This window comes from Hemitrygon akajei, chromosome 9, assembly GCF_048418815.1.
Source record: "Hemitrygon akajei chromosome 9, sHemAka1.3, whole genome shotgun sequence".
NCBI lineage: Eukaryota > Metazoa > Chordata > Chondrichthyes > Myliobatiformes > Dasyatidae > Hemitrygon > Hemitrygon akajei.
Genome location: NC_133132.1, coordinates 64,471,930 through 64,493,216, shown reverse-complemented (window position 1 = coordinate 64,493,216; position 21,287 = coordinate 64,471,930). Strand labels below are relative to the sequence as shown.

At 42.0% G+C, this 21,287-nt stretch overlaps 1 protein-coding gene across 2 annotated transcripts in view; it reads left to right on the top strand.

The window, feature by feature from the left end:
- Window positions 1-21,287, top strand: part of brox (BRO1 domain and CAAX motif containing) — a 50,825-nt gene that overhangs the window by 2,959 nt on the left and 26,579 nt on the right. For both annotated transcript variants that reach the window (XM_073056171.1, XM_073056170.1), the window contains exons 2-3: window positions 2,161-2,267; window positions 18,037-18,133. In XM_073056171.1, coding sequence (XP_072912272.1) covers window positions 2,161-2,267; window positions 18,037-18,133 — 204 coding nt within the window. The remainder of the gene's footprint in view (window positions 1-2,160; window positions 2,268-18,036; window positions 18,134-21,287) is intronic.

Here is a 21,287-nt window from a genome sequence, read left to right as displayed (position 1 = left end):
CTACTTTCCTTTCCAGAGGCCTTTTAAACACTGTAACCATAGCAGACCCTGCTACTCTCTCTGACAGCTCTTCCATATGTACATGTGGGAAAAACCTGTCCCTCGATCTCAGAATTAGGTTTAATATCACTGGCATATGTTGTGAAGTTTGTTTTGTGGCAGCAGTACATTGCAATACCTAAAAATAAAAAAATATATAAATTGCCTTAGAAATATATATAAAAATTAAATTAGTGCAAAAAGAGCACAAAAAGTAAAACAAAAAGTTGTGAGGTGATGTTCATGGGTTCCTTGTCCATTCAGAAATCTGATGGCGGAGAGGAAGAAGCTTCTGTGAACTAATTATTGTTCTCTGTGGTACACATCTTGGAGCTGGGAGCAGGCTGCCAACGTAAACTTAGAGAGTACATGGTACATCCAACTAACAAACTGAAGCTGAGAAAGTACTGATTCATGGACCGGAAGAAAGGCACTACTTGGTCCTCTGGCGCTCATCCTGTTTACTGTAGCAGTTGCATCCGAACATTGCTGATGGAATGATGTTGTTGTAAGCTGCCTTGTAATTTTCTTGTCATTGTCTCTGCCTTCAGACAAGTGTATCAGTGAATAAATATCCTCATACATTGTAGAATTTTTTCTAAACTGCTTGGTTCATGGGCTTTTTAAAACCACCCTAGGTGTTCTTTGTACTGGTGGTAATTCTTCACTTAAGAACCCCAGTAGTATCATCCAGATATTCAACAGTGAGAGATATTACAGTAGGGCTACATTGTGTTTTCATCCTTGTGAGCTGCTCCCTTGGAGAGATCACTGAATTCAAGAACAGTAATGAGCAGTGATGGATGGTGCTATCAATTCTTGACTCCGTTACAGAATCTTTGAGGCTAATTGCCATCTCCTTACCACGAAAGCATCTGAAATAATTCTACACTCGGTGATTAATCCCATATTTGTATTCCCAGTATTACACTTGAGAACTGGCATTTGTAAATTTGAATACATTTGAATGAAACCATGTAAATCAGTACACGATAGTATCTCTGCTGTTCGTGGAGCATATCTTGCTCTTGACCTCTCATACGTGAGTAGATTATCTGGGAATTTGTGTACAAAAAATATAGGCATTAATTTATTCAAATTCCACTGTTGAGCATAATAACAAAACCATCCCTGACAAAGAATCTGTTAATCATTTATATTCACAATTTGAATGATAGATGAACTTTATTTGTCACATGTACGTCAAAACGTACAGTGAAATACGTTGTTTGCATCAACAGCCAGCACGGTCCAAGTATGTGCTAGGGATGGCCCACAAGTCATAACACTTCCAGCATCAATACAGCATGCTTGCAACTTACTGACCCTAACCAGTTAGTCTATAAGGATGTGGGAAGAAACCCAGGGGTGAAAGTCCAAACTCCTTAAAGCAGCGATGGGAATCAAACCCTGACTTCTGGTGTTGTAAAGCATTATGCTAACTGCTACACAACAGGGTAGCCCACTGAAATGGAGTGGAACAGAGTTATCAAAGTTTTCTCAACATCAATCTTGCTACAAAGTTCTAAAATGGATCCTAAAATAAATGGAATCAAACCACCTTTGATGTGTACACGCATAGTGATTGAACTTACTGGTGTTGGTAAATGTAATGAATATGTGATCTTATTCATAGTAAGAAATCTGCTGTTTGTGCTTGTCTTCAATAAATCTGTTGTTACCAGGAACAAGTGACTTACAAATCTGAGATTGACTTTTAACCAAAGTCCGGGGTTCAGAGTTGGATTGCATAACCTGCATGGAGTGGTGGGACAGATTTAGAGCTAATTGTCTACATAGGAGCGGGTGTAGGCTACCCGGCCCGTCGAGCCTGCCCCGCCATTCAATAAGATCGTGGCTGATCTTTCTATAAACTCAACTCCATCTACCTGCCTTTTCCCCATAACCCTTAATTCCCCTATGTAAAAATCTTTCTAACTGTGTCTTAAATATATTTAGTGAAGAAGCCTCAACTTCTTCCCTGGGCAGAGAATTCCACAAATTCACCACTCTCTGGGAAAAACAGTTTCTCCTCATCTCCATCCTAAATCTCCTGTGAATCTTGAATCTTGATTTTTAAATTTTTTTTCCTGTATTTGTAATAATTTCTTTTTCTTTCAGTGACTTGAGAAGCACAAGGATGAAACTTCTGGAGTTATTTCTAGATGTGAATTGTAACATGGAAATGATGAAGAATGCAGTAGATGCATACTTCTCCCTTTTACAAGGTAAAAATTTAATTAAAGATTAAAGGTCTGATGTTAATGTGTTGAATTTTGTACAAGGAAGGTAAAGTGTGATAATTTAAAAGCAGGAATTGCTGCAAGCCCTTGGTCAGGTAGCATCTGTGGAGATCAAAGTCAGTGTTTCTTAGAAATGTGGAACATGAGGTGATAGTTGTTTTAAATTGTAGAGAAGAGGAAGGAATGGAGTAAAGGAATGATAAATGAATGGGTGATAAGGAATCCGGGTGCTGTTGGTGTTGTCTGATAGAAGCTGTTATTAGTCATTGCTGTGTAGAGGAGATGTAAATAGGAGATGGACAACAGATGAGTTAAAGGTAAAGAAAGAAGCTGGAATTATGGAATGTAGAACACAGTTGTAGGAAATTCTGAAGGATGAGAATACTTCACAGGTCAACCAACAACAGAGAGTTAAGCAGAATTACTGTTCTGAACAAATTAGAAATGCTGGTTACCTAACTTTGTTGGATTAATGCTGTGTCGTAAGAGCTACAATAGATTAGATTTTTGTTCCTTCAGCTTGTGTTGAACTTTGGAATTGTGTGGATGCTAAAATAGAGACGTTGACGTGGAGTGGCTGGAATATAAAGTGACAGGCACTCAAAATGAAGATATGAAAACAAAATTTTATTTCAGAATTAGACTTTATTCATAGATATATGCAAAGGCAGAAACAATGCAAAGAGTTTTTAAATTAATGGTATTCCATTCAGTGGTGTAAACTTCTAAAGGGAAAAACACGAATGTAGCACTGTTGCGCCTCAATGTGGCTCCCTGAGGTGATGCATCTTCCATTTTTCGAGGAGCTTCTCTACTTGACTCAGCCCCTGTCTGTGCAGTAGTGGAAGGGGCCTAGAATATGGTTCTTCCCCACAGAGTCTTAGCTTTGGCTGTACCAAGCTTCAGTGCATCCTCTCTACAGATACTCGGTGGCCACTATATTAGGTATACCTATTCCTAAATGCAATTATCTAACATACAAAATGCTGGACGAACTCAGCAGGTCAGGCAACATAGATGGAAATTAATAAAGAGGTTTTATTTCTGGCTGAGGCCCTTCATCAGGACTGGAAAGGAAAAGGTAAGAAGCCATCATAAGGTGGGAGAAAGAGTACAAGCTAAAAGGTGGGTGGGGAAGGGGGAATGAAGTAAGAAGCTAGGCGATGATAGATGGAAAAGATAAAGGGCTGGAGAAGAAGGACTCTGACAGAAGGACCATGGGAGAAAGAGAAGGAGGGGGGCACCAAAGGGGAGGCGAAAAGAGGTAAAGGGGGGGCAGAGTGAGGAACAGAAGAAGAGGGGAGAAGAAACCAATGCTCATGCCATCATGTTGGGGACTACCTAGAGAGAATGAGGTGTTGCTCTTCCAACCTGAGCATAGCAGGTAGAAGAGGTCATAGACCAGCATGTGGATTGGAATTAAAATGGTTGGCCACCAGGAAATCCTGTTTTTGCAGATAGAAAGAAGGTTCTCAATAAAGCGATTTCCCCCCACTGTTCATCAGATCTCACCAATATAGAGGAGGGCACATCAGTAGACGACTCCAACAGATCGGCAGGTGAAGTGTTGCCTCACCTGAAAGGACTGTTTGTGGCCCTGATTGGAGATGAGGGAGGAGGTGCATTTCTTCCACTTGCAGGGATAAGTGCCAGGAGGGAGATTAGTGGGGAGAGACGAATGGACAAGGGAATCACGGAAGGAATGATCCTTGTGGAGAGTTGGTAGAAGTAAAGATGTGTTCGGTAGGGTTCCGTTGAAGATGGCGGAAGTTGCGGTGAATGATGTGCTGGATGCAGAGGCTCATGAATGGCAGGTGAGGACAAGAGGAACTCTATCCCTGTTAAGGGGGCAGGAAGATGGGATGAGGGCAGATGTTCGGGAAAAGAGATGCCTGGTGAAGGCAGCATCAATAGTGGAGGAAGGGAAACTCCATTCTCTGAAGAAGGAGGACACGTCTGATGTTTTGGAAAGAAAAGCCTCATCTTGGGAACAGATCCAGTGAAAACAAAAGAAATGAGATAAGTGTGGAGACAGAGTGGGACGAGGTATAGTCAAGATAGCCATGGGAGTTGGTAGGTTTATAAAAGATCTTGGTAGACAGTTTGTCTCCAGAGATGGAGACAGAGAGATATCAAGAAAAGGGATCAGCCAATCATGTGGCAATAACTCAATGCATAAAAGCCTGCAGACATGGTCAAGAGGTTCATTTATTGTTTAGACCAAACATCAGAACGGGGAGCAAAGGTGATCTAAGTGACTTTAACCATAGAATATGGTTGGTGCAAGATGGGGTGGTTTGTGTATCTCAGAAACTGCTGATCTCCTGGGATTTTCATACACAATAGTCTCTAGAGTTTCCAGAGAATGGTGTGAGAAACAAAGCTCAGCTCCTGGAGTGGCAGTTCTGTGGGTGAAAAGGCCTTGTTCATGAGGGAGGTCGGAGGAGAATGTCCAGACTCTTTCATGGTAACAGGAAGACGACAGTAACTTAGATAACCACATGTCATAACAGTAGTGTGGAGAAGAGCATCTCTGAATGCTTGTCTTATGAAGTGTGTTTGATGGCTCTGGGCCGGTATTCTCTAGAAATCAGAAGAATGAGGGGTGACCTCATTGAAATCCATTGAATAGTGAAAGGCCTTGAGAGAATGAATGTGGAGAAGATGTTTCCTATGGTGGGAGAGTATAAGACCAGAAGACACAGCCTTAGAAGGGTGTCCTTTTGGAAGGGAGATGAGAAGAAATTTATTTAGCCAAAGAGTGCTGAATCTGTGGAATTCTTGGCAATAGTCAGCTGTGGAGGCCAAGTCTTTACGTATATTTAAGACAGAGTTTGCTTGATTCTTGATTGGTCAGGGCATGAAAGGATACGGGAGATTGGGGTTGAGAAAAACATTGGATCAGCCATGATGAAATGGCAAAGCAGACTCGATGGGCCAAATGATATAATTCTGCTCCTGTAGCTTATCTTGTATCTTACCACGTTGAACCTGGACGTGGATGGGCTACAGTAGCAGAAGACCACAACACATTCCTGTCAACTAAGAGTGGAAAATGAGGCTGGGTGGGCATAGGCTTACCAAATCTGGACAGTTGAAGACTGGAAGAACATCGCCTGGTCTGAGAAATCTTGATTGCTGCTGCAACGTGCAGATGGAAGGGTCAGAATTTGGCATAAACAACATAATCCATGGATCCGTCCTGCCTTGTATCAACAGTTCAGGCTGGTGGTGATTAATGGTATGGTGCTACGTGATGCTATCATGTCAACATGGACCAAAATCTCTAAGGAATGTTTTCAGCACCTTGCTAAATCCATGCCATGAATAGTTCAGGCTGTTCTGGGGGCAAAAGGGGATCCTACCTAGTATTAGAAAGGCATACCTAATAAAGTGGCCACTGAGTGTACTCATGTGCCATTCGTGACACTGAGTGACACCTGGTGCTGCACACATAGCATGATACAACACATTTGAAGATGGTCATCAGGCTAAAGGTAGTACTTCTTCCCTCCCTCCCTCCCCCACTTCCCCCCACCTTCACCTCCTGATGAATGGTCTTGGTCCAAATTGTCAACTGTTTATTCATTTCCATCGGTACCACCTGACCTGTTGGAGTCCTTCCAGCATTTTGTTTGTGGGGCGAATGGTAGTGTTGGGTATGCTTTTGTCCCCATTCTTTGGGGATTTGTGAAATGTGACCCAATGGGATCAATCCTACCTCCCAACACAGGGTCCATATTCTTGCATTTCAAGAACTGTAGTGGTACTTAATTTTTGGTTATGTTGATAAATTTCAGGACAATGTCTTTTCAGGCAGTGTGAGAAAATCCTTTATCAATATTTCTCTCATCCTTCTATTAACTTGCATTAATTGAAGTTAGATTTATCAGTGGGTTTGTGATGGTACTTGTGCCTTGAAATGGCTTTCGTGTCAAGTCCTACTCTTGTGGTGTGGCCACAATCCAGGCTATTAGTTTGCTGGAGTACTAAGTACTGCTGTGTTAGGGGTGCAGTCCTAAAATACAAAGCTGCTACTGTTTGCTCAACTGAAAGTAAAGAATCCCAGAGCACTTTTCAAAGAAGAACTGTGGTTTTCCCTGGTCAATGTGTATCCCTCAACCAACATTACTTAAAGCATATCATAAATTCTCCCTTTATGTACTGTACATTACCTTTATAAAATTAGGTTACCCCATTTCCCTTCATCACATAGCTACACTTCAAAAGTACTTTAGTGTTTGTTGTAAAGTGCTTGACAATGTTAACACTGTTGGTTTGGTGGGGGATCTGTTTTTCTTTCTGATGTGTTCTGAGAATTTAAAAAAATCTTGATTGTACCTCGCAGGTAATAAAAGTTCATCCCAGAGAACTGGCTTTAAAATCAGCTTTTGTGGATTCTTCTCTCTTCTGTGAAAGGGTTTGAAATGAAGACATTTGTGACGTAAAAGCAATGAATTTAGAAGCTTTGATTTGAGTATTTTGTATTCTGCACTGCATCTCTTTTGTATTGGCTAGAAATGGTTTTAAGGTTAATCCTTGTTCCCAGTACTAGGACCTCTGTATTTTTACATGTGTGGAGGGATTTTGCCTCCATTATTCTTCCAGGTGAAGAACTTAAGACCCAACCATATATTGAGACCCCTCCTTTTAATTCCCCTGTAATTCTTCTATTAATTAACATAAATATAATTTTATGGTAACTGAACTCAACAGCTATGGTAAACAGCTATGTTTAACCTGTAATTTAGGCTTCCTACCATCTTAGCAACACACACAAAATGCTGGAGGAACTCAGCAGCCCAGGTAGCATTTATGGAAAAGAATACAGTCGATGTTTTGGCTGAGACATTGACTGTACTCTTTTCCATAGACACTGCCTGGCCTGCTGAGTTCCTCCAGAATTTTGTGTGTTGCTTGGATTTCTAGTACTTGCTCTTGTTTGTGATTGGACGTCCTATAATCTTGTTTGGCTCAACTGAATCTTCTCTCTGTCTCATTTGTTCCATGGGGAAATAACACACAGCCTAGGCAGACTATCTTTGTAAATCTTCTCTGCAATGTTTTATATAGTTTTAGCATGAATAGGCTAGGTTGGAAGCTTCTGGAAATGATCTTTCAAAGCTGTATCTATTCCCTGTTAAATACCTCCCCTGCCTGTTCCCCCCATGATCGAACTTCCACAATTCTCCAGGGTGAAGAATTCCATGGATTTACCACATTTGTGAACAGGGGCAGACCATATGACCCCTTGTGCTTTGTCTGCCTTTGAACATGATAATGGCTGAACTTCTACTTTACTCTCTGAGGCATCTCCTGAAGTCTTTAAGTGGACAGAAATCTTTGGTGCCATTCTGGATGCAGTCAAAATACTACATGAATGCAGTTAGCTTCATTAGTTAAGTGTTTGGGCTATCCCTAGGCAGTGAAAGTTGTGTGAAAGCTTTCTTTCTGATATTTTGGGCTTTCTCAAAGCATGTGTTCCAAAAGAGAAAACATGCAGAAAATAGTTTTAATAATCCTGGTCAACTTAGTTTTCTAATCATCTGTAAAGACTATTCTCATTAGCACTTTGTCACTATCTATATCTAAATTGCAAGTAATTTGTTTTTGGCTTCATTTTCTCCTGGAGCACAGTTAGGGATGAGTGGAAATTGACTGTCCTGTTTGCAATCCACACTTCCTATAAATAAATGTTTTCAGAAAGACCACTCAGAAAACCAGTGGATGGGAAAGGCTTAATAGGGGAGTCATAGAACAGACATATCCCTTTTCAGCCCCTAGTCCATGCTGGTCATGTTTTCCAACTAGCGAGTCCCAATTTCCGATGTTTGGCCACATTCCTCAAAACCCTACTACTCCATGTGGCTATCCAAATGCTTCTTAAAGATAGTATTATTCCTACCTCAACCACTTCTGATGGCTGCCTGTCCCATATGCTTACCATTCTGTGTGATTTGTGCTGCAGTGTAGGCACGTGGAGTTGGAGGTGTAATACAAGAACAAAGATGGTAGGTATAAACAGGTCAGGTTAGAAGACTGTTAGTAGAGCAGTGCTACTCAGTGTTTGCAAGCTTAAGTTGTAAGTGTGTTCAAGGTCTACTTAAGATACTTGAGCAGAGAAGTCTACACTGGGGGCGAGTTGTGTAATTGGGGCCCATTTTAGAATGTGACGTTAAACTAAGGCTCTGCCTCCAATCATATCCCTGCAATACGTTGTATGAAATTATTAGGAAGCTTAGAAGAATTGTCTTGACCTGGCTAATATTTATCCCTACAAATACAAAAATAGGTGTCCCAAAACTTGTTTGTGGGATCCTGGTGTACGCATATAATGTTATAACGCTGGCAAGTTTCAATAGATCCTCATCAGAATGAGGTTTAGTATCAATGACATGTGTTGTGAGTTGTTTTTGTAGCAGCAGTGCACTCAAGACATTAAAATTACTATGAGTTAGAGAATATTAGTGGATTGTGCAGAAGGGGAATAGCAAGGCCACGTTTTAGAACCTTTCAGAAATTTGATGGCAGAGGGAAAGAAGACGTTCCTAAAATGTTGATCGTGGGTCTTCAGGCTCCTGTACTGCCTCTCTGACAGTAACAAGAGGGTATATTCTAGATCAGGAGTTTTAACTTGAGTTCCACGGACACCTTGCTTAATGGTATTCGTCTGTGGCATAAAAAAGGTTGGGAAGCCCTTTTCCAGATGATGAGAGTCCTTAGTGGTGGATGTTGCCTTCTTGAGGCACTGCCTTTTCAAGATATCCTCAATGGTGGGGAAGATTAAACCTGCAGAATCTACAAGCCTGTTCTTTGCAGCCTCTATACTAGGCAGTGATGAAGACAGTCCAGTGCTCTCCACCATGCATCTATAGAAATTTGCTAGAGTCTTTGGTGATGTACCAAATCCCCTCAGAACTCCTAATGAAATACAGCTGCTGATGTGCCTTTTTATGATTGCATCCTCTGAGATGCTGATGGCCAGGAACATGAAGCTGCTCACCATTTCCACTGCTGACCTTTTAATGAGAATTGGTTTATGTTCTCCCAACTTCCCTTTTTCTGAAGTTCACGATCAATTCGTTGGTCTTGCTAACGTTGGTTGCAGGTTATTGTGATACCACTCAACTAATCAATCTACAGTTCCAAGAAAAAGTTTGTGAACCCTGTTTTTCTGTATTAATTACTCACAAAATGCGGTCTGATTTTCATCAAAGTCACAGTTATAGACCAAAACAATCTGCTGAAAGTAATAACACACGAACAGTTGTATTTTTCATATCTTTATGGATCATATTGTTTAATCATTCACTGTCCAGGCTGGAAAAAGGTATGAGAACCCTTGTATTTAATAACTGGTAGCTCCTCCTTTAGCAGCAATAACCTCCATCAAACATTTCCTATGCCCAATGATTAGACTTGCACAATGGCAAGGAGAAATTTTAGACCATTCCTCCATACCAAACTGTTACAATTCATCAATATCTCTGGGATACCTTGAATAAACTGCCCTCTTCGGGTCATGCCACCGCATCTCTTGTTCAGTTGTTTTCTTATAGTCAACACATGATCAGAGATTTCAGTAAGTTTTAGAAATTTCTGAAGGTCTTTTGCTGTTGCCCTTGGGTTCTTTTTTCACCTCCTTCAACGCTGCACATTTTGCTCTTGGTGTGATCTTTGCAGGACACCCACTCTTGGGGAGAGTTAACAACAGTACTGAATTTCATCCATTTGTGGACATTGTCTCGTACTGTGGACTGATGAGCACTCAGGTATTTAGAAATAATTTTATAGCCTTTTCCAGCTTCATGCATCTCTACAATTCTTCTGAGGTCCTCTGAAAGTTGTTTTGATTGAGGCACGGTGCATATAAAGCAGATCTCTGTTCAGAAGTGCAGGCTCTGTCAGTATCCTGACTTTGGGTGTCTTTTTTGTAAGGCTACGCACCTCTACAACCCACACCACCAATCTCATCTAATTGATTGGAGCACCCGACTCCAAATAGCTTTTGTAGAAGGTATTACCCCAGAGGTTCATACTTTTTGAACCTAGACTGATTGTTTAAATGGTGTACTCAATATTGACGAGAAGTACAATTGTTGTCTGTTATTAGTTCAGGCAGATTGTGTTTGTCTAGTACTGTGACTTAGATGAAGATCAGACCACATTTTGTGAGTAATTAATGCAAAAAAAGCAGGTAATTGCAAAATGTTCACAAACTTTTTCTTACAACTGTATCTCCCTGTGGTAAGCCTCCTCATCACCATCTTGAGATTCTGCCAATGGCAGTAGTGTATTTGGTGAACTTGCAGATGGCCTTTGAGATAATGCCTTGCTACATAACCACAAGTGTAGAGAGTAGAGCAGTGGGATAAACAACAACGAAGCACACCTGTGTTGATTGCTAGCAAGGAGATATTATTACCGATCCACACTGACTATGGTCTCATTATAAGGAAGTCAAGGATCCAGTTGGAGAGAGGCCTAGGTTTTGAAGCTCTTTGATTAGTACCGAGAGGTGGCAGTGTTGAAAGTTAAGCTATATCAATAGATAGCCTGCTATATCTATAGGTGTTGTCCAGGTGCTCCAAAGCTGAGTGTAAAGTTCATGGGATTGTAGTCACGGTATACCTGGTGTGGCAGAAGGCAAATTTAGTGGGTCCAAGTTCTTGATCAAGAAAGAGTTGATTCTAGCCATGTCCAAACTCATGGAGCACCTTATCACAGTAGATGTGAGTGCTGCTGACCAACTGTCATTGAGGCAGCTTACCCTGCTGTCCTTGGGTGCCAAAGTGATTGATCCTCCTTTGAAGCTGTTGGGAACCTCCACTGGCAGCAGTGAGAGGTTGAAGATGTCCTGCATCACACCAGCCAGTTAGTCGCCACATGTTTTCAGAACCCTGCCAGGGGTCTGATGTCTTAGAAGGGTTTAACTTTCAAGACTTAGATCACAGGGTCATTGGATGCTTTGGGGATTCACCCTGGCATAGTGAGTTTTTCGCTCTTAGTGTTCCTAAAAGGCATTGAGCTCATTGGGGACTGAAACATTAGGTTTTGCAGTACAGAAGTAATGCCATGCACAGCTGTCGTGCACTTGATTGTGTCTCTAGCTTCACATGGAATTACCTTTTTACTCTCACAATGGCCTTTCGTAGGTCATACCTGGACTTGTGGGTTCTGGAGTGACTGTTCTGAATGCCACAGGTCTAACCCTCAGCAAGCTGCAAAACTTCCGAGGTTTCTGGATTGGGTACATCCAGTATGTTCTCAAAGACACACACTCATCCACACGGGTCACGATGAAGTCACTGATAGCTGTGACATGTACATTCAGATTTGAGTAAGTAGTCACCAATTTAAAGCAGTCTTGTAAGTATTTCTCTACCTCCCTTCGTCATACATTCATGATCCTCAGCACTGCAGCTGCAGTCCTCAGTCTCTGTGAGTAGAAGTACAGCCAGGTGATTGGACTCGCCACAGTGTAGATGTGAGATGGTACATTAAGTCTTAATAGTTAAGAATGACTGTTGACTTCTGTGGTTCCACAGGTGACGTGTTGGTGATAGTTTGTCAGAGACATCTCCAAACTAACCTTGTTGAAGTCCCCTGCAATCATCAGGAAAGCATCATTAGCTCCAGTGTAGTAGATGTCAAGGCCTTAAAAGACACGGTTCAAATGCATGGCTTTCTGGTAAGATAGACGACTGAAGTTGGGAGCAGGGCTAGAAGGTATGCAGCAGTGTATTACAGTCCTGTCAGTACTTGTCTCGCAGGCTGGATGACATTTAAATACAATGAGACGGGTTACACCTGAACTACCAGGGGACTAATATCCTTGCAGGGAGGTTTGTTAGTGCTGTTGGGGAGGGTTTAAACTACGGTAGATTTGCAGGGGGATGGGAACCAGAGTGCCAGAGCAGATAGTGGAGCAGGGGTGAAAATAAATGATGTTAAAAGTTCATGCAAAGTCACAAATAGAAGGGTTGTGTGTGGTGGTAATAATCTTCTGAGGTGTGTCCATTTCAATGCAAGGAGTATTATGCGGAAGGCTGACGAGCTGAGGGCGTGGATTGACACATTGAAATTATGACGTTATAGCCATTAGTGAAACTTGGAGGGGCAGGACTGGCAGCTTAATGTTCCAGGGTTACGATGTTTCAGATGTGATAGAGGCAAAGGGATGAAGGGTGGGTGGTGCATTGCTAGTCGGGGAAAATGTTACAGCAGTGCTCAGGCAGGACAGATTAGCGGGCTTGTCTACCGAGGCCATATGGGTGGAGCTGAGAAACAGGAAAGGTATGATCACATTAATGGGGTTGTATTATAGACCACCCAATAGCCAGCGAGAATTGGAGGAGCAAATCTGCAGAAAGATAGCAGACAACTGCAGGAAACATCAGGTTGTGATAGTGGGGGATTTTAATTTTCCACGTATTGATTGGGACTCCCATACTGTTAAAGGTGTAGACGGGTTAGAGTTTGTAAAATGTGTTCAGGAAAGTTTTCTAAATCGATATAGAGGTACCAACTAGAGAGGATGCAATATTAGATCTCCTATTAGGAAATGAGTTAGGACAGGTGATGGGAGTGTGTGTTGGGGAACACTTTGGTTCCAGTGATAATAACATTAGTTTCAACTTGATCATGGATAAAGATAGATCTGGTCCTCAGGTTGAGGTTCTAAACTGCAAAAATTTGAAGAAATGAGAAAGGATCTAAAGAGTGTGGATTGGGACAGGTTGTTCTCTGGCAAGGATATGATTGGTAAGTGGGAGGCCTTCAAAGGAGAAATTTTGAGAGTGCAAAATTTGTATGTTCCTGTCAGGATTCAAGTCAAAGTGAATAAGAATAAGGAACCTTGGTTCTCAAAGGATACTGGAACTCTGATAAAGAAGAAGAGAGAGATGTATGACATGTATAGGAAACGGAGCTAATAAGGTGCTTGAGGAGTATAAAAAGTGCAAAAAATACAAAGAAATCAGGAGGGCTAAAAGAGACACGAGGTAGCTTTGGCAGTCAAGGTGAAGTATAATCCTAAGAGCGTCTACAGGTATATTAAGAGCAAAAGGATAGTAAGGAATAAAATTGGTCCTATTGAAGATCAGAGTGGTCGGCTATGTATGGAACCAAAAGAAATGAGGGAGATCTTAAATGGTTTTTTTGCATCTGTATTTACTAAGGAAACTAGCATGGAGTCAATGGAAATAAGGCAAACAGGTAGTGAGGTCATGGAACCTATACAGATTGAAGTGGAGGAGGTGCTTGCTATCTTGAGGCAAATCAGAGTAGATAAATCCCCAGGACCTGACAGGGTATTCCCTCAGACCTTGAAGGAGACTAGTGTTGAAATTGCAGGGGCCCTGGCAGATATATTAAAATGTCAGTATCTACAGGCGAGGTGCCGGAGGATTGGAGGATAGCTCATGTTGTTCTGTTGTTTAAAAAAGGCTCTAAAAGTAATCCGGGAAATTATAGGCTGGTAAATTTGACATCTGTAGTAGGTAAATTATTGGAAGGAGTACTAAGAGATAGGATCTACAAGTATTTGGATAGACAGGGACTTATTACGGAGAGTCAAAATGGCTTTGTGTGTGGTAGGTCATGTATAACAAATCTATTCGAGTTTTTCGAGGAAGTTATCAGGAAAGTGGATGAAAGGAAGGCAGTGGATGTTGTCTACATGGACTTCAGTAAGGCCTTTGACAAGGTCCCGCATGGGAGGTTAGTTAGGAAGATTCATTCACTAGGTATACATGGTGAGGTAGTAAATTGGATTAGACATTGGCTCAATGGGAGAAGCCAGAGAGTGGTAGTGGAGGATTGTTTCTCTGAGTGAAGGCCTGTGACTAGTGGTGTGCCACAGGGATCATTGCTGGGTCCATTGTTATTTGTCATCTATATCAATGATCTGGATGATGATGTGGTAAATTGGATCAGCAGATTTGCTGATGATACAAAGGTTGGAGGTGTAGTGGACAGTGAGGAGGGTTTTCAAAGCTTGCAGAGGGATTTGGACCAGCTGGTAAAATGGGCTGAAAAATGGCAGATGGCATTTAATACAGCCAAGTGTGAGGTATTGCCCTTTGGAAGGAGAAACCAAGGTAGAACATTGAAGGTAAATGGTAGGGCACTGAGGAGTGCAGTAGAACAGCGGGATCTGGGAATACAGATACAAAATTCCCTAAAAGTGGTGTCACAGGTAGATAGGGTAGTAAAGAGAGCTTTTGGTACATTGGCCTTTATAAATCAAAGTATTGAGTGTAAGAGTTGGAATGTTATGGTGAGGTTGTATAAGGCATTGGTGAGGCTGAATTTGGCGTATTGTATGGAAATTTGGTCACCAAATTACAAGATAGATATTAATAAGGTTGAAAGAGCACAGAGAATGTTTACAACAATGTTGCCAGGATATGTCACCATATACAACCCTGAGATTCATTTTCTTGCTGACATTCATAGTAAATACAAGAAACAAAATAGAATCAATGAATGACTGCATCCAACAGAACAGACAAACAATCAATGTGGAAAAACAAAAAAAAGGAAGTAATAAATATTGAAAACATGAGATAAAAAATCCTTGAAAGTGAGTCCATAGGTTGTGGGAACAGTTCCGTGATTGGGCAAGTGAAATTGAGTAACATTATCCGCTCTGGTTCAAGAGCCTGATGGTTGAGGATAACCTGTTCCTGAACCTGGTGGTGTGGGTCATGAGGCTCCTTCGCCACCTTCCTGATGGCAACAGCAAGGAGAAGAGCATGGCCTGGATGGTGGGTGTCAATGTGTCCTAGATGTCTTTGTTTTTCCCTGCATTATAGTTAATAGGTTTTGTAGCCATGTCTGCTTCTTTTCCTGAATTCTGCATTGGACTCTCTTACTCAGAAGTGAAATGAGATTTCCCTATCCTCATTGCCCACCCTAAAAATCTCCACCTTGAAACAACTATCCCATCTTTCCCTCTCCTCTGCGTTCAACATTACAAAGGGTGCAAGCTCTTCTGTTAAGTCCCTGGGTGATTCTTCTACCTCAACCAATACCAACTTGACATTTCACAATACTTATCCGTGCAACTGGGTGTCGTGCAGTACCTGCCTTTATGCCTCATATCTTCTCTCCATCAAAGATTCCAATCATGCCTTCTAGGTGAAGGACTGATTTACTTGTGCCTCTTCTAACTTGGTTACATGATGTGCTGCTCTTTATGTAGGAGGAATCAGAGATTGAGTGACTAGTTTGCTGTAGAACTTCAGTGTCCCTAAACTTCTAGTTGCCTGTCACATGAATTCTGTTTAGTCTCTTGCATTTTGCCAACAAAGCCCACTATAAGACCATAAGATACCAGAGTAGTATATCTAAACTGTACCCCATTCAATTATGACTGATTCTTATTTAACCCTGCTTCCTGCCGCCTTGATATCTTTAACCTCCCTCCCCTCCCCATTAATCAAACGGAGGAAAACTTTCCTTCTGACTCAGCACATTATAGCTCTTGGGACCTAATATTCATCCGATTTAGAATCTGCAGCATTTCATACTGCATAGTTCAAAATTTGTGTTCTGCATCTCCAAACAAATCAACTGTAGCTAAGCCATCAGCATGTCTTTGGGCTATGAGAGGAGACCAAAGTGCCCAGGACTGAGTAGAGGCATCCTGCAAGGCAGCTACCCAACCTACTTTTGGTTCCTCCGATGTTGGAGGCCACAGTGTGAGCACTGAGATTGTGAGATGTGCAAATGAATCTCAGTTTTATCTGGATGATGGGAAGATCTAAAAGGAAGTGACCAAACAAATTGAAGAAGGTAGAGTGCTGGATGTGGTGTATATCAATTTTAGTAAGGTGTTTAACAAGGTTCCCTGTGGAAGGCTCATCTAGAAAGTCATGAGGGATCCATGGAAACATGTCATCATGGATTTGGAATTGGCTAGCCCACAGAAGGCAGAGGGTGGTGGTCGATGGAGCATATTCAGCCTGGACATCCGTGACTAGTGTTGTTCCACAGGGATCTGTTCCTGGACATTGCTCTTCTGTGATTTTTATAAATTACTTGGACGAAGAAGTAGAAGGGTGGGTTTGTAAGTTTGCAGATTACATAAATGTTGGTGATATGGATAGTGTGGAAGGTTGTCTTAGGTTAAAGTGGGACATTGACAAGATGCAGTGCTGGACAAAGATGTGGCAGATGGAGTTCAGTCAGGAAAACTGAAGTAATTCATTTAGAAGATCGAACTTAGTTTATGGAGTACAAAGTTTATGGCAGGATTCTTAACAATGTGGAGGAACAGGGGTATCTTGGGGTCCAAGTCCATAGATCCCTCAAAGTTTCCACGCAAGTTGATAGGATGACTAAAAAGGTATATGGTATATTGGCCTTCATTTGTGGGGGTGGGGGTGGGGGGGGGGTTGGGTTCAAGAGCCACAAGTTAATGTTGCAGCACTATACAACTGTGGTTAGACCAATCTTGGAATATTGTGTTCAGTTCTGATTGCCTAATTGCAGGAAGAATATGGAAGATTTAGCGAGGGTGTAAAGGAGATTTACTAGGATGCTGCCTGGATTAGAGAGCATGTCTTGTGAGAAAAGGTTGAGCAAGCTAGCAATTTGCTCTTGGGAGTGAAGGAGAATGAGACGTGACTTGATAGAGGTGCATACAATATGTGGTTGAGGCTGATACATCAGGGGCATTTAAGAGACAGGCACATGAAAAAAAATAAAGATGGAGGGTCATGGGCTAACAAGGAAGGGAGGATTAGATTGATCATGGAGTTACTTTATATGTGTTGGCACAATATAGTGGGGCCGAAGGGCCTGTTCTGTGCTGTACTGCTTTGTTCTAAGAGAGCAGTTGCATCTTATAGATGCACAGAAAAGTAACAGGAGAAGGGGAGTGGTTGGCAGAGACTGAAGAGTAGACTAGCAAATGACAGAAGGAATGCTGCAGGTGGAAAGAGGAGAATGTATCTGGCGGACTCTTATTGAAGTGGCGGATGACACTAAGAGTGATGTGTTGAACCTACAGGCTTGTGAAATAAATGACAGGACCATTGGGGATCTTGGGGTACAAGTCTAGAGCTCCTTGAAAGTGGCTCTACAAGTAGGTAGTGTGGTAATGAAGGCACAGGGCAAACTTGCTTTCGTCAGTAGGGCCATTGCGTATAAAAGTAAGGAGGTCCGGTTGCAGCTGCATAAAACTTTGGTTAGACTGCATAAGGAAGTCATTGTAGACCCTCAGAGTTTTAAATCTTCCTACGTCAGCAATTCTAATGCAACTTGTACAGCTTCCAGGAGTGAGCAATGACCCAAGGTTTGTCCAGTTTAAGGGCCAGGTAATATTTGAAAGGTTGGGCTTGAGAGTGTATTGAGGTGCCAGTGCCCAAGGTTTGGCTGATTTAAGTGCTGGACTAGATTGAAAGGGTCAGGGTATCAGGGCTGGAGGCAAACTGAGGCCGTGGCCTGCAACTAAAGCTCGCAGATTGGCTGTGACTGGCTTTGTGGCTTTCATGAACTTCAGTTCTGAATGTTATTTGCTTTTTTTTTGCATGGGTTTTTGTTTTTTTAATATTGGGTGTATGTGTATGACAGTCTTTTTTAATGGAATCTGTCTGTTTTGTGGCTGCCTGTAAGGAGATAAATCTTAAGGTTATGTATCGTGTACGTACTTCGATAATAAATGTATTTTGAACATTGAATTTAGAAAAAAATTATATAGATAATCATGATTTACTCATATTTCTTTTACCTTATACCTTCCAAGGTTTCATAACATCGCTAGATGGCACCACACAAGAAAATAAACTGCGTTTTATTCAGAACTTTAAATGGACTGATACCTTGCAGGGAAACATAGCAAGGTGGGTCTCAAATAATTGTTTAATGTATTTACATTGTGACTGAAATGTGTTGACTTGGTGTTTACGTGGCCATCCCACAGCATTTGGTACCTCTGCCTTAACCGATGGTGTTGATTCCTTGTATTGTCACTGCTGCAGGTGGGTGGTATTTAACTGCCAGTCATTTGTCTATTAATGATAGCTAAACCTTGACCCTGGTGCCACATGCTGTTCAATGACCGGGCATTCATGATGCATAAAAGTGAGCCTATCGCAAGGGTGCATGACAAAGCATTTTATAACTAATTACATTAAGTGTAGAGTAGAAGACGTATCAATCTATTTTCATCCAAAAATACCCCACAACTAGTGATGTAATAAGCTGATAATCTGAAATAAAAATTTTGCCTGAAATACTGTGTAGGCCAGGTAACATCGGAGGGGAAAGAAACATTTCAGGTCTATGAGAGGATATTGATGCAACAAGGTAACCCTGATTCTTTCTCCACAGAAATTGCCTGACCTGCTGACTATTTCTATTATGTTGTTTCAGATTTTCAGCATTTAAAGATTTTTGCTTTTGCCCCAGATAATTTGCTTTGCAATTGGTCAGGATGAAATAGAAAGCACAAGTGAGTAATGCTGCAAATCACTTGCATTTGCCTGACCTTTTGTTTAAGGCCTTAGGAAAAAGGGTACTGTACCTCCACCAGAACCCGCAAGTCTTCAAGCAAGGAATAGTCTGCTGGAGGAACTTGGTGGGTCAAGTGGCATTCACAAAGTGGGTTGGGAGGTGATGTAGGATTTTAAGCTGAAATGGCGACAGTTCCACACTACCTCCCACAACAGGTGCTGTTCCTCCAGTAGATCATTTGTTGCTCCAGATTCCAACATCTGCAGTCTCTTGTGACCCTGTTCTTCGAGCCCATAATTGTTTCAGGTAAGTAAATTACCTGATACTGAATAGTGGCTGATTCTATGCATCAACCAATCTTAAGCCTTCTCTTGTGCTCACCAAACATGAAGAGCATCCAAGTTACATGAGGCCTCAGATGACTGAGACCAAACCTGGGACTCTTTAGTCTTTTACCTGTGTCACTGCTGAGAATTGTCAGAGTTGAAAGCCCTGAATTATGTACACTGTAATTAATGTGCACATTTAAAGACTTGTTTACTGGAATGCATGTCTGCAGATTACCACACCAGATGCCAAGAGGAACTGAATGCCACAGCACTTTAGGTGGTAACTCCAAAGGTTCACTAACCCTGAGGGAGGTAGTTCTTCCTGATACAATTCTGAATGGCTAAGCCCTTATCCAGAGTTTGACTGCAGGTTTCAGACATCAAGAGTTTTCATACTTCATTGAGAACTCAGTAGTTTGGTAGAGCATGGTCCTTTTTACTCAGTCTCCCTTTCAGAGGGCCTCTCATCTATAAAACTCAGGGCAGTTGGCCTTTGCTTCACTTTATCTAAAGCACATGTAGTACGTTCCTGTGCAGACCAAAACGGTATGTTGCATAGGTGTGGCCTCGCCAAACTGCTAAGAAAATCTTCTATGGTTATTTACTCTTAAGTTGTTTGACTATGTAGCACCCTTTTTAAAAAAAGTTGACTCAGTGAATAGCTTTGAAAGTCTGGCAGGTAACCTTGGCAATTACTTTAAGCTCTACAAGGCATCAGAAAGAAACATGCCTGGAATATATAATCTAAGAAATAGCGCCAGGATTTGGCTGTCTAGCCCATGAACTTGTTCTGGTTGAAGTGTTGAGTTAATGTGGCACAGACCAGTGTCCTATGGCCTAAACCAAAGTGTTGTTGATGAAGAGAGCCACGAAGCAGTCCTTGCCTCTCCAACTTGCTAAACCATTGTATTTATACATTGGTTCTTGGCCTACTTCTGGAGGCACATCTAATGAACGCGCGCGCGCGCACGCGCACAAGCACACGCACACGCACCTCTGTGTCAGGAGCTTGGTGTGAATCCAGCAATGAATTGCCCTGGGCACAGTGCAAAGGTGCTTTCTGTGAGGGCTGGTATTGAGCAGACAAGGGCCAGCAGTGTAGCAGCTCAGTGAAGACGGAGGGCTTGAGGTTGCACCCTGGCCAGCACACTAGTCTGAGCTGCTACCTGGAACTGAGCAGATTGCCCAGATCCTGTGCTCTCCCTTGTTGCCATCACTTGGATGTGATGGAAGCTGCTGTCTCCCCCTGGTTGTTTGGCTGCCTAGCTTTCACCAGCTCAATGAACTTGTTATTACAGAGACATCTCTGGGCTGGAGCGAGATGTGAGTAAGTAAAGGGAGGTAGCTGCTCCCATCTATCTAAGTCATGGTGCGGAGACAGAGAGAGTTGTAGGATCCCAGGTGATCTGGCATTGTAAGACTTGGCAATGGGCTGCGTCTTGAGGTGCTGACTAAAGTCTAGCCTGAGCCCCACATCTCAGCGCTGAGGGTCACATTGCTTGCCCTCAACCCACTCAAGTAGTATCTGTATACTGAGCTGTGGAGTAGATTGCATAAATTCCTGCCTGCTGTTGACAGGTTTCCGGTGTGAAGCCCAAGCTGATGTCATTTAAAATTCAGTGGGTTACGTATCAGTCAGTGATGGAATTGAAGGACCCAGAGTGTTATACGGTGGAACATCCCCGAATAGACTACCATTTGCAAACTTAACTCTACTGCCACAATATCATCGCTTCTTAAATTCTTACTTTGCTTACTTGGCCTGTCGCCCTAAAGCACCAGAGGTGAGCTGAGATCCAATAACCAAAATAATTCCTGATTACTTCTGATCTCAGGGTTAAATAATCTAAAGTCACCGACTGGTACAGTGGACATTGAAGATGGTTTTCAAAAATTATTGCAGGTTCTTGGCCCACTTACTCAGCTGATCAAGGAATGGTAAATGGAGTTTAGTTTGGATAAGAGCGAGGTGTTTCATTTTGGGAAGACAAATGCAGGTAGGAATTTCACAGTGAATGACAGGGTCCTGGGTAGTGTTGTAGCACAGAGGGACCTTGGAGTAGAAGTACATGATTCACTGAAAGTGGGGTTAGACGGGGTGTTGAAAGTTTTTAACCTGCTGGCTTTCATCAGTCAAGGTATTGAGTACACAAGTCATGGTGTGGTTGAACAGGATGCTGGTGAGGCCATGATTGGAGTATTATTTTCAGTT